Raw genomic sequence first — 14,555 nt, forward strand, 5'->3', positions numbered from 1 at the left:
GCCAATGCTCCACTTTGTTTTGTCTACTCTCCTGTATATCTATTCTAGGCTATAGGGCCCATTGCTGTAACCTAGGTATCTCCACGTTGTAACATGCCATCTGTCAGAAAACTCTATACTTAATCAAAGACTCGTCCGCCTCTGTGAATAATCTGGTCAAATGATTCCACATCAACAAGCTACTCTCTCACAAAGTCAGAAACCACAGAACTAAGACTCAACCTTGTGAGGTCATAGGTATAAAGTCTGGAGCTGAATGGGAAACTGATTTTGTGGACCCACAGAATGTTTGTTTGAGTATTTGTGAGTATTTGTTCTGAAACAGAAAATGTACGTGTATATGGAGAACATTCCCCTGGGTGCTCTCAGTGTCATCTATACCATCTCTCCCAATTCATTGTCTATGGAGCAGCTCTGGACTGTGTACCTGATGACATCACACGTTTGAGTTAAGCCTAGAAGCACCATAGTTTCTAGTTACTAGCATTCTATTATTTGGATTTGGGAGAAATATGTTCATGTTCATTCATGTTTTTGGACTTTCCAAGACAAAAGATGTCTGAATCTTGTATGTATGAATACAAAAAATTGGGTGATGTTCCCCTTTAGGATGCACCTTTGTTGGACATGCATGTTCCCCTGCTAGCCTGCGATCGAATCCCATCTGAACCTACTCTCCTGTGTCTCAAAATGCTAAGGGGAGTGAACCGCTCATTCTTCTTTGAAAATAAGAAAAAGTTAATAATTATGAGTTATTTAAATTTGCATCCTTTTGTGTCCCAAAATTAATGAATCTGTACTTCCTAGGAGGGATGCAAAATAGCCTCACTGTGACATGAAGTGAAAGCAGATGTTTGTGGTCATCCTTTGAATCTGAAAATATCACAGAATGTAACACAGAGTTGTTCTGCCTTTAACACGTGGCTCGTCCCCAACGGGATCAATAAAGGAATATCTTGTCCTGCATGTTTGCCTTTCTTTCCTTTTTTACAGAATTTACTATATTGAAATTCATGCATGAGCAGAATACATCCTCAACTTTAACCCTTTCACTGCCACACTACAGAAGGTTAACCTTTCACTACCATACTACAGACGTGGTAGTGAAAGGGTTAACTTTCTGTATTGTCGCAGTGAAAGGGTTAACCATTTGGTACAGTAGTGTGGTAGTGAAAGGGTTAAACAACCAGTTTCTGTTAAAAGATGATCGGCTACATCTTCCAAATAATCTGAAATAGAGAAGAGAGGAGGCCAAACAAACAAAATGTGTACAGGCTGCCCCCTTGTGGTATTATTGTGAACCACACACTAGCCCGGATACTGATGAGCCCGTCGGGGTTGAGACTTGTTTTGCCTTGTAAACACATTCGCTTCATTAAGCCGACGCGCCAGGCCTAATGTGTTTGCAGCAGCTCTCTATCCAGTGGATTTATCACGTGCTCTCAGGTCTGGTGGCTATGACTTACAACAGAACAGTAATGGAGTGAGACTAAGTACATTACTCTGCCAATACTAGAAGATGTGGTCGGTGGGCCGGTAGGGGAGTCTCTACTGATTAGACCCACCAAGGTCAAAGATATGGAAATAAAACTGGTTTCAATCATAGAAACTACTTGTGTGATTTGGCTTACCTAACACTTAACAGCCTAAAGAAAAATTATTTGTGAGATAATGTAAATGATTTGTTCCTTGAACCCCCCCCCCCAAATATGTGATATGATATGTAGTGACCTGTAGGGCTGTCCGCTCTTAGTTGATTATTCTGTGGGTTTGGTCTTAGTCGATCTTAGTCAATCAGTAATTTTTTTTTTTTTTTTAGAGTCTTATTACTCTACCAAGAATGTCTTTTAGTTAAGGACCCTGGTGACGTGCTTTTCTAACGAGGCCTGCTGCCGACACTCACCAACCAGGGTTAGCGATGAGCTTTCCGCCTTCTCGAACATCACCTGGCTGTTGCCCAGCAACAAACCAATCTCAATCTGTAATGGAGGGCAAACAAATAAAAGGTGATCATCAAGAGTATTCAATGAGTAATCTAGTGCTAATAATTACCTAGCAAACCTATCGAGGCTCAACCACAACAATCAATCTCTGCTGTTTTAATTAGTGCATTACAACTGGGGAAACAATGGAATGATAACACCTTACAGTGTGTGTGTGTGTGTGTGTGTGTGTGTGTGTGTGTGTGTGTGTGTGTGTGTGTGTGTGTGTGTGTGTCCAGGGCCCTCATTTATCAATGGTGCGTACGCACAGATATGTGCGTACGATCATTTCTAAGCAAAGTGTGTGCTTATCAACTTATCAATTTGAACGTGTGCTTGACTTTGTGCGTATATCTATATTATAACGGGCTCACGCGCGAACAAGAGGTTGGCCTGCTTGTTTGGCACGGGGGGGGGCAGACGCAGAACACCCACCTCCAAACAAGATTAAATATTGTTTAAAATAAAAAGGGAAATACTATTATTTTGTGTGTCATGTTTCCAAATAAGATTGGTCACTTCAATTTGTTGGTTAGAATAGATGACCTCCGTTGAAACTTCACTGAGACTAACACAGTCTATTTGTGAGCTCCCGCACAGACGTGATGATAATAATAATAATAATAATAATAATAATAATAATAATAATAATAATAATAATAATAATAATAATAATAATAATAATAATAATAATAATAATAATAATAATAATAATAATACCGGTAATAATAATAATACCGGTAATAATAATAATAATAATAATAATAATAATAATAATAATAATAATAATAATAATAATAATAATAATAATAATATTAATAATAATAATAATAATAACTTCATTTTATACAGCGCCTTTCAAGAGACACAAGGTCGCTTTACATAGGGGGGGAAGTAACAAAGTAACAAACATAGTGGACAGACACAACATATAAATATGATGATGGAATTCAAGTTCGCGTTTTTATTGATCACATAGGCAGTCTATACATGGCGTAGGCTACATAGCAGTGAGATTCATTGTTCTTGTACTCTCGTATTATTGTTATAGTATATGCTATTGTCAAGAAGGAAGTACATTATTTTCAATTGTGGCTTTAATTCGTATAGCCGAGAAGCAGTCTCCTATCAGCTTCATTAATCCCGACCCATCTCAGCCACAGCATAACTGAGACCGGCTATGGAAACAAATCATAAATAGACTACTGTAAATAAAATAGCATATAACATTATAAAGGATAGGCTATAGCAGGGGTTCCCTTTCTTCCCAGAGACCCACAATTCCTTGGAGACATATAGGAATATGATATAGGCTATACATGGGTCCGTCAGCGAGGAGATTTGGCCATTTGAGAATAGGCTATTATGGCCAAACGAGGGCATATAGCCTATAAATATTATTAAATGTTTTCATAAGCGTAAAGATACAAGGACAACAGTTATATTAACGATCAAGTTAGTTTACTGTATGCATGCTTCGCGGGGCTCCGTGTGACATGTCTGTGCCATGCTGCGTTATGCGCAAATTACTGTTGCATAATGTAGGCTATGCATATATAATTTATATAGGCTATACCTAATACCGACATCAAAATAGATTGTATGCCTCTACAAATCATATTAAACCATGCAGGTAGAAAATTGTCGGAAAATCCGTCGCGATTTGGAATCAAATTGACGGAGAACTTTAATCCCTGGGTAATCGAACTTTAAAAGAACTAAACGAAAAAGGGCATTCATATTCCAGCATGGTTATTATTAATGACACCAACGCCAAACAGTGGTTAATGGTCTTTATTAGTGTTTGCGCTGCCCAGGCAGCAATGGTCTTTAAGTTAATAGATATCATATCCGACATCACCGTAGCGTGTACACGTCTGTCAGCCTGTCGCGTATTTCTCCCACGCGTTCGGCCTATTTATGAATCGTTTTCAAATAAACACTAGATTATCGATAGTATATGTGTACGTATGCACGCTATATAGGCGATCTGAAATATCGATTCTCTGATTTCCTCAAAGCCATCGCCCACACACACACACACACATAGGGCGACTGTGTGGCTCAGCGGAGTAGCAATACAATCATCAAATTTGCTGACGACACAGTGGTGGTGGGCCTGATCTCTGCCAACGACGAGAGGGCCTACCTGGAAGAGGTCAAGGTCCTGGCGGGATGGTGCCAGGAAAACAGCCTCTCCCTGAACGTCAGCAAAACAAAGGAGATGATTGTGGACTTCAGGAGGTCGGGGGTCAAGGACTACAGCCCCCTCAGCATCGACGGGGCACCGGTTGAGAGAGTCAACAGCTTTAAGTACCTCGGAGCCTACATATCCGAGGACTTGACATGGACCACACACATTGACAGTGTTGTGAAGAAGGCACGACAACGCCTCTACTTCCTCAGGCGCCTAAGGAAGTTCCAAGTCAGTCAGAAGATCCTTAAGAACTTCTACTCATGTACAATAGAGAGCATCTTGACCGGCAACATCACCTCCTGGTTTGGGAATAGCACTGCACAAGACCGAAGCAGACTACAAAGAGTGACACGTTCAGCCGAACGCACAATTGGAGGGGGGCTCCCCACCCTCCAGAACATTTACAACAAGCGTTGCAAGGGCAAGGCTAAGAGAATCATTAAAGACTCCAGTCACCCGAACAACTGCCTCTTTGAACTGCTGCGGTCAGGCAAGCGATACCGGAGTCTCAAGGCGAGCACAGAAAGACTCAGAAGAAGCTTCTATCCCCAGGCCATCAGGCTGCTAAACGAACAATGAATGAACACTACACAACAACAACCACCAAACGCACATAGCACACACATCCACACGCACACACTCACTTAAACAAACACACTGTAGCACCCACTCCACACACTTTATAGCACACACCCACTTTAAACAAACACACTGTAGCACCCACTCCCCACACTTTATATTTATTGATGAAGGATTGCACTACAACTCGTACACCTTACTGTAAATTGTACCTAAATTGTACCTCATCCCATTTCTGCTTTGCACTAGATAGTACTGTACATTAGTACACTGCATAGTATTGTATTATATGGTAACTCAGAACATTGTACATATGTCTATACCGAACACTGTGACCTCATTTTCTTCTTCTAAATTACATGCTATACTATGTTATTTGATACTACCTTGTCTAGCACAGTCTCTGGAGCGTAACAGTAAGAAGCATTTTGTATGAAAGTATTCTGTACTTCTGTATGACAACTATTAAAGAAACTTGAAACTTGAAACTTGAACGCTGAGAGCTCAGCGAATACAACTCCGATTATCCCAAGACTTGTCAAATAGATTCCTTACCTCAGGTCAGATGTTCTCCAAAAAGATCATTCCAATTCCTGATCGCCATTCCAAAAACCTATCGCTTTATTGATCCAACGCTACATACTGTAAACACATATTCCACGCTGTTCTGATGGTCCACAATGAATCCGATCGGCTCAGGGTACATGCCTGAGAAGTAAAATGTGGATTCCGGATTTTTCTTTTCTCATCCATTTTCATTGAGTCCATTCCAAAAGGGTGCATTACCATCTGGGAGACGATAGGGGGCGGTTTTTTCACATCTGAGCTCCTGATGGGGCTGGTTTACCAACGGGGGACTCCGTTGATGAAATATGAATTCAGATCGCTAATAAAAAAATAACACGTTAATTGTCGTGGTGGGCATTCAGGGGGCGGGCTGATAACACGTGTTATCATGTGGTGGGCTCTCAAAGTGTTAAGAACGAAAATAGAACACTTTCTACGCATTGTTGATAAATGAGGGCCCAGGTACCTTGTGCTTCTTGCTGGAACCCTGTTCTCCCCTCAGTATACTGGGGTCCATGGCCTCCATGTCTTTTATCACCAGGCCAAACAGCTTATCACAGAAACAAAAAACGAACTAGAACACAACCACATACAGGGAGAAGAAGGACAAAACACAGGAGACAGACATAGGATTATATTCATAGTGGGGAATTAATACCAGAAGCCAGCAAGTAACCAAGTATTATTTATTTATTGAACCTTTATTGAACCAGGAGAACTGACCAAGATAGCACTCCATCAAGGACCACAATGGAAATATGTTTGTAATTTACAATCAAGTAATATCAATCAAGTAATAGTATACAGTATTGATAGACTTAAAATAGTACATGAACCTAATCTAATTTAAAGAAATTGAATATCTTAAATAGGCCTGGTTTCTGCAGGTAATGCTTGAGGCTTCATCAGTACCTGCTGGCCAACACTGAAGGCCTGACTGTTGAAGTGCTGGATGAACTCTGCAGCCATCTTGTCCGAGTCGTAGGGATTGCTGTCCACGCTCTTCTTCTGGTAGAAGTCTATCTCTGCTGTCATGGTGCCGACACACTGCTTAGACTTGTCAAACTTGTAGTTTGTCACTACGGGGACAGGGGACAAAAGGACATGTCCATTTTGAGCTGAGAAAATGTGTCTCTCTTCAATCTGCATCACTTCTTGACTTGTGATGGTCATCGTCTATGAGATGTGTTGAACTTATTCATTTAAGCTGTCAAGTGGCTGTCCCTATAAAGAATAATTTAGTTAGAGTGCTCTGGGAAATCCTCAGAGGAAAACTATGATGAATGGTTTTCACCCTAACCTTCTAGACTAGTGTGGGATGATGTAATTTAAGATAAATATGGTTATAATCTTGTAGTGTGTGTCCATCCTACCTGACTTATTCCTCTATTCTGCTTTGGGAGCATATACGACTTTATATTACTTTACTAAGCTTCTACTATACTATACTTTACTAAATATCTTCCCCTAAAATGACCTCAGTCTGTTAAGCCAGAGCGGTCCGGTACGCCTGTACGTTAATGCCAAGCAAGCAGTGCAAAAATGCTTCCGCATTCGTCACCGCACGCTAGTGCGGTAAAGCGCCCTTCTTTTCAGACAAATGCTACCGTGCGTGCACCGGCGGCGGCGTGCTCGCTCAGGTGCGTGCGTGCGCCGGCGTGCTCGCGCGAGGTGCCCGCGCATGCGCATGAGATCCCGCCTTGAGCGGAGCTCAATATATATAAGTCACCGCCCCTTATTCAGTATCTACCAATAGCTCAATTGGCAAGGACACATGGCTGTGGATCCTATGGCTTGTTTGCTGGCGAGTTCGAATCCCATCGAAAATATTTTTTAACGTGATTTTTTTTTAACGTGTATTATTTCGCCGGTTAAGGTTATTTCGCCGGTTAAGGTTAGGCATGGTTAAGGTTAAGGTTAAGGTTAGGCATTGTTTCGGAGTTGGTTAAGGTTAGAACGGTTAAGTTTAGGCGCTGTTAAGGAGCTGGTTAAGGTTAGAGTTTGTCAAAGAGAATGGCAATATAATTTCTATGGTTAAGGTTAGGCATGGTTTCGGAGTTGGTTAAGGTTAGAACGGTTAAGTTTAGGCGTTGTTAAGGAGCTGGTTAAGGTTAGAGTTTGTCAAAGAGAATGGCAATAGACAGCCTATTTCCGCGCGACCTGGGCGCTGGGCGGCGGAAAATGAAAGGCGCATTACTGCATGCCACTACGATAAATTTTTGCACTGCTTGCTTGGCATAAAGCTACACGCGTCCGGTACTGGTACGAGAATGACATCATGCCATAAATCCATCTCTACAGAATGTATGAATTAATGTTGCGTTCTTTTTTTTTAAATACCCTAACCCTGTCAAAACAGCAGTCAAAGTGTATATTTTATATTATTTTCAGCACTATGTTTTTTTTATATCTACTTTTTCTTCCATTTTCTATTTTTCTCCCATCCCAATTTCGTATTGTCCAATTCTACCCTCCCCTGTCTCGAACGCTGTTAGGCCATGCCTCCCACTGGGCTCTAACCCAGCATCTCCTGCATTAGTGGCGAGCGCCTTGACCACTGCGCCACTTAGCCGCCCCAGCACTATGTTTGTTTACCAATGATTTAGTATTATTAGTGAAATATTAGTTTATAGAAATCTCAGGGCATCCAGTCGGAAAAAGGCAAGGATTGACGCGAGGATTTGGCGCAACCTAACTTGAGTGTAGTCTTTTGAGAGAAGAGACCCAGGGCTTTCGATGGGCTTTCGAATAAAAATAAATAAATACACTTCCCAGCTCACGCCAGCCCCTGTCGATCATCTGACTTCTTTTTCGCCTTATATTTTATAAGTTATAAAAAAGTAACTGTACTTAGTTACAGTTCATTCACGGTTTTTGCTGCACGCCTGGTGATACTAAATCCAGATTGAACTCTGCCATTGGAAAGGGGAGATTTGGCCCGATCCATAGATGTGCGACTTGGCCATAATAAGGTAATTTATAGGCCTGATATTCTATATTCTATAATCATATTTCAAATAGCATGTGTCCGGATGGCAGAATTCCGTACTGTATCTACAAAACCTTCTGTTTTCACTTCACTATGATTGTTATAAACTCATTAGCATGGAATGAGCTTGTTGTAGCCCAGCCCCCAAATCCAAAAACCACAAGTACATGTCACTGGAGTCGGGTGAAAACCTTGCATCTCACAATTTTGGTAAGTTTCATGTTTTTACTTCAGTTTACATTTTTTATTAAAAATGTTCAATCTGCAAATGAGGTTGCTTTTGTAAATTCCTGAAAAGTCGACCCTTACAGCGATACAAGGTTTTCACGCAACAGACAGCGCAGAGTCATCCTGTAACTATGAGAATGGGAGGTCTAATTGGCTTCTCTAACACGGTAGAAACCCCGATACTCAGGTCTTCATGCCCGACAGAGCAGCAGACTCATCAGGCAGGTGGCAGATTAGATGCGATGAACTCTGGTACATGTTGCTCTGCTCAAATGGCTGCATGTTCAGATTATTATGGAAATTAGGCAATTAGCAGCTCTCGATTCCACGGTCAGGTTTTGATTTAGGACACTTTACACAACACTTAACGCAGAATCTGACACCTGGGCTGCGGGGTGTGATTAGGTGGCGTGATTAGCTGGCTGTACCACAACTCCCTGGTGTAATAATGACAGCTTGGAGAGAGCTGCCGTAGGAGGGGCCAGATCATACTTCTGATGAAAGGAGAAAAACAGGACCGTCTTGCAACTTTTTGTTCCGATTGAAAACCTGGGCTTTTTCACATTGTCAGAATAAGGCCCCTGTCAAAAAAACATGCTTTAAGGCATCACCAAGCACATTATTTATTTATTTTTGTTCTTACTCAAGAGGATCATATTTTGACTCTCTCTCTTCACTCGTGATGTACAGGCAGTTTAATAATGGGGGGGCTGTCACAGCGGGCATGTGGCCCAAAGGGGCGGTGCGTTATGTGCCATACATCAAAGAACACAGACAGTTATTCTGGCACATGGCCAAGCTTTAAGTCCAATGTGTAGTGGTGTCGCCTCCCACATTATATTATATGAATTATCCTTCTTCATGTCCCCCTGTCCTCCACCCCCTCAGACCCCCCCCCCCCCCAACACACCTCAGTCAGAAGCTAAAAGAAGCTAAGAAGATCAAGAGGCTTCATCTAATTGGCATTTTTTCTGGCAGAGGGAAGACACGACTGAAACCTTTTCAGACTGATGGGGTTTCATTTGCAGTGCTCCACCACAGGGCGGAAACTATATCTGAGACTCTGATGTCTTTCCCCCCTTACAGATAGGCCTGTGGTACTGCAGGCTATAGTTGGTCCCGCTGATAAGAGGAACAGACCAACAAACGCTGCAATAACGATGGCAATCAATAGTAATCATGCCCCCCCCCCCCCCGCCAGGGCTCAGAGAGACAGCTTGATACTTGGGACAATCAGTGGTGTCTTCCAATAATGTTCCAGCATGAGTCTTTTTTTTATTTATTTTTAATCTACTTTTTCTCCCCATTTTTTCTATTTTTCTCCCATCCCAATTTCGTATTATCCAATTCTTCCCTCCCCTGTCTCGAACTTTGCTAGACCATGCCTCCCACTGGTCGGCTGCAATGTGGACGAAGCCTTGCATCACGTGTCCCCTCCGGTATACGAGGAGGCAGCCGTCGCATCTTTTCACCTGTACAGCACGATCTCTCAGTGGCGAGGAGTAACGCGTGGGAGGCTCACGCTGCCCCCGATACTTCCTGATTCTGCTGTACAGGCGCACCAACCGACCTGTAGGAGTCGCTGTCCACAACGTCCGATCCCCTCCCACCGGCTTTCCTACCCCCTAACACTGCCAATTGTATTAGTATGAACGACCAGCCAAGCCGGAAGCAACGCAGAGAGCTGGGCTCGAACCCAGCATCTCCTGCGTTAGTGGCGAGTGCCTTGCCCACTGCGCCACTTAGCCAAAGACATGAGTCTTTTTTTTTAAAGATTTATTTTAGCATTTTTTTCAGCTTTATTCTGGTCAGACATGACCGACAGAGAGCAGAGGAGAGGAAGAACGGGAGAAGATATGGGGGGAGGACATGCTGCAAATCCGTCCGGGATCGGGAGACGAACCCGGGTCGACCGCGTAGGTCTGCAGCACAGTAACGTGGTGCGCCACTCGGGCGCCCCCAGCGTGAGTCTTGGCTAAATCTATAGGGGTCTTCCAATCATATGGAACATTTAAGGTGTTGGGCCTGCCTGCCACGCTGAGTGACTTTAGGTACAATCGAATCGATTCATAATTCCACCCCAATCATCTCCAGTCTCCTTACCTTCCACCTCCTGATTGATGGATAGGCCGGCCCATTTTCGCTGAAAGGGTAAACACACAGTGAAAGGGTAAACACACAGTGAGTTCAATTTCCCGGGGGGCATAAGTTCTTTCTTTGTAATGAGTCAGAGCTATGGAACAAAAGGCTATAGATAGATAGAGAAGGACAATAAAGATTCCTATATAAGCCATCTGGTTGCCCAGCAACACGGCTGCGATAGATCTCATAATACAAAAGGTAGAAAACACAACAGAGCTATAGTTTAAGCTAAAACACAGATCACTAGGAGTGTCAGACAAAGACAGCGATGTAACGTTCCTCTGGAAAGCGGTCTTATTTCACAACAACATGTCTTCTAGGGTGCTGAGAGAGTAAGTCACGTGTAAAGTCTTTAGATTTCAATTAAACTCCCAACATAAACTAAATGTGAATCCAAATGAGGATGTACAAAAAAAATTATAATAATAATAATAAAAAAAATAGTAAAATAAAAATCTGTGTTTCAATTCTTGTTGTGAAATAAGAGCGTCGTGAGGAGGTTACCGTAGTACCTGTGTGGCGATGTGGCTGCCAAGTTTACAGACGGAGGAAGAGCAGGCAGAGACGGAAGGGTCAAAAGGTGAGAAAGCATCGACAAGACAGGTTGAGACAAGAGAGAAGAGACGCATGCAGAGGGCACATAAAAAACAAGCTAGCAAAACAGTTCAGGTGGACGTTTGCTTCTAGAGTCAGTTCAGATGTTGATATTATTGGAGGTTAAACAGACACAGTGAGGCATTTCTAGAAACCATACAGACTAAAGACGTGGGCTGCACACACACAACAGCTACCGGTAGGTGCGTTCGACACAATGCAAGTGTTTACAGGCGTTTGAGTGCATAGCTGTGAGTATCGCCTATTAATAACTAAGAATATCACAAATGAGCTACGCTGGCAACACAATTTTAGAATAAAGGAATAAGCTCATGATTAATGGTAATTTAGATTAAGGAATAAGCTTGTGTTATTAGCTGCTTAAATTAAACAATGTTTAATAAAAAAAAAAAAATGTCTCCTAAAGGATTCTTAGAATAGATGGTGGAGTGTGGAGAACAATTTAGAACAATAAGAAAATAGAAATTAGAAGTGTGTTTAATACAGTTTTTCAACAAATGGTTATTGGGAGAAAGACACAGACATTTAGCTGTTAGATAACATGCTTGATGGCTTTAGGCTTGATTAACTTTGATCATTCATTTGTGCATGAACTCTTCCGAATGTACATTCCTACTGAGAAAAGGAACAGGGGACAGACATTCTGCTCTCCTTAAGCACAGCTGACAAATTGTCTGGTAGCTCGTTTCTAAAGGTGTGGTCCGGGACCCACCAGGGGCTGCAGGGAGTCCCCAGCTAAATGAGCAACGCTTTCATTTCATTCATTAGAACTTAAAGATGCTATAAGCAACTTTTTCTAATTCTGTCTTGGGGAAGGAGAACTTCTGTGATTGGTTGCAGGCGCTGCACCCAGCAATAACTGCTGAATACTGGGGCGCTACCAATTACTGCAACTAAATCACATTTCCCTGCTTCTTCTCATGATATTTCTGTGGCAGAATGCAAACAAAATATTAATTGGAAAATGTTGCACATATCATCTTTAATATGATAAGGAGAACATTTGACTATTCTGATCAAAGGTTTCACTCTACAGTATATAGACAGTACCGTGATACTGTACTAAATAAAATCATATCCATAAAATCTTGTCAAAACCCTGTCCCTGGGTGCCACTATCCCTGTGAGAGCTGATGGGAGTTAGTGGGAGCTTGACATGAGAAAGGTTGGCCTACCTGTGATAAGCTGAAGGCGATGGTCCCAGGGACAACACTGTTGTGGGTCTTAATTGTGAAGACATACTTGTGAGTCAAATTCCGCACGGTCACATGTCTGCAACGAGATGAATCAGAAAAAGAGGGGAATAACGTTTAGTTATATTTCATTATGGCTTTGCGCTCTGCTCTATTGGAACTGTCCCTTTAATCATATACTATCATGAAAACGTTCAACCACGTGCACGCACCACACCTGCCTGACCACGCCCACATCCGCTCACATAAGCGGGGTCATGGCCATACTACCAGCTCCTTCCCTACTTTCACCACCGTGAAGTACGTGCTACAGTGCACCTCTTCAAGTTCAGTGCTTAAAGTATAGTTAAGGAGCTGTGTTGACAGTGTTTTTGTTTTCTCTCTCTCGACATCGCGCAGCTAGCGCGCTTCATGTCAGGGCTGATGACTGATGGGCGGGGCGGTACTGGATGACAATCAGAGGTACCTCCACGCCCAGGCGACGGGAGCCATCCTGCATCTCTCGCAGCTACAGGCAATAGCTGCGGGGAAACAACGCGCCCTGGCCACTCTCATCCAGCGCCACCTGTGTTCTAGCACTTAGCCAAGGGCTTATGTCCTTTCTCTCTACCTAAGCCAGTGTTGTTTCTTACGTGGTAAAAGTGAACTTCACGTCTTCATTGTATGATGAGAGTTGTGTGTGTTTCATGTAAATACATTTTAGGTAAAATGTAGCATTTGAGTCTGCAACTGGTGTGCTATTGTTAGCTTACAGAGTTGTACATATGTAGCATGTAAACCAAGGATTTGCATGTAAACCAAGTCCCTCTCTTCAGTGATATTTTTTCTTTGCTTAAGGCGAGACACTACAGGTGAATAGGTTAACACATTTAACTAATAGATATCACAATGAAACTTCCCCAGTTGATTACTTATATTAAGACAAGACTTTTTTGTATTACAAGTTTTCTGAAATTGTATGTTTAAATATGCAAATGAGGCATGATCTACTTAAATATGCACAAATTTGCATATAATTCCAGGACAGAAATCTGAACATTGGATAAAGCCATTTTCAAAATTATAGTTTCATTTTGTTGACATATTAGAGCCAAAGGTTATTACAGAGGGGATTTTGGATATCTCTTTTTATCACTCCATAAATCAGAAAATACTCCATTCAGTCCATTTTTATGGTAAAATTCCATATTTCGCCATGTTTTTAGGAATAAAATGTGATATAAATCAGGGTATGAATGCGATATCAACAAACCCTTCTGTAAATACCTTCAGAACATAGATATGAATAGAACTGGAAGGTTTGGTGTATGTGAGTGCTACTGAAGTGGAGATTTCTGGCTCAGAGTATGAGGAAAAACTCATTAAAACTCATTTTTGGGACAACGCCTTCAAAGTTCTGTATTGTAAAATGCCGTACTTTTTTTTTAAACAGATATTTACAAACACAATACCTAATCAAACCATTAGTAATAGACAACCTAAACACATGCTGATAACTGAATAATAATAATAATAATAATAATAATAATAATAATAATAATAATAATAATAATAATAATAATAATAATAATAATAATAATAATAATAATAATAATAATAATAATGTTATTGAACTGAACAGAACTACACACAGGCTACAAACAGTGTAGTACAGTGTAGTACCCCCTAAAAGGCAAACAATATTTGAATAGATATCACTATGAAACTTTCCCAGTTTGTTATGTACATATAAACTAAGAAAAAATATATTTAAAGTTTTCTGAATTTTATGTTTATATATGCAAATGAGGTACTTTTCCATTAAATATGTGCACATGTATGGATGCAATAAGGCAAAATGAAGTAAAATAAACAACTAAATGTGTGTTATTGATGTTTTATTGTCACTAGTTTCATAGAAGACATGTTTAGGACGCAAAATATAACAAAATCTCATAATCAACAAAAAAAAAGTATATTTGCCTATTCACCTGGGGTGTCTCGCCTTAAAGGATAACTCCAACATTTTGGGAAATTAGCTTATTTAACATCTTCCCTGGAGTTAGACAAGATACATACCTTTT

General features: G+C 41.3%; 1 protein-coding gene across 1 annotated transcript in view; it reads right to left on the bottom strand.

Annotated features, from left to right (window-relative positions):
• Positions 1–14,555, bottom strand: part of LOC311235078 (vesicle-fusing ATPase-like) — a 147,740-nt gene that overhangs the window by 67,717 nt on the left and 65,468 nt on the right. Inside the window, exons 3-7 of the mRNA XM_084322423.1 lie at positions 12,475–12,571; positions 10,646–10,685; positions 6,238–6,404; positions 5,792–5,899; positions 1,904–1,979 (exon numbers count right to left, since the gene is read on the bottom strand). Of these exons, the coding sequence (XP_084178549.1) occupies positions 1,904–1,979; positions 5,792–5,899; positions 6,238–6,404; positions 10,646–10,685; positions 12,475–12,571 (488 nt within the window). The remainder of the gene's footprint in view (positions 1–1,903; positions 1,980–5,791; positions 5,900–6,237; positions 6,405–10,645; positions 10,686–12,474; positions 12,572–14,555) is intronic.

This window comes from Notolepis coatsorum, assembly GCF_963971535.1.
Source record: "Notolepis coatsorum genome assembly, chromosome: 10".
NCBI classification, from domain to species: Eukaryota; Metazoa; Chordata; class Actinopteri; order Aulopiformes; family Paralepididae; genus Notolepis; species Notolepis coatsorum.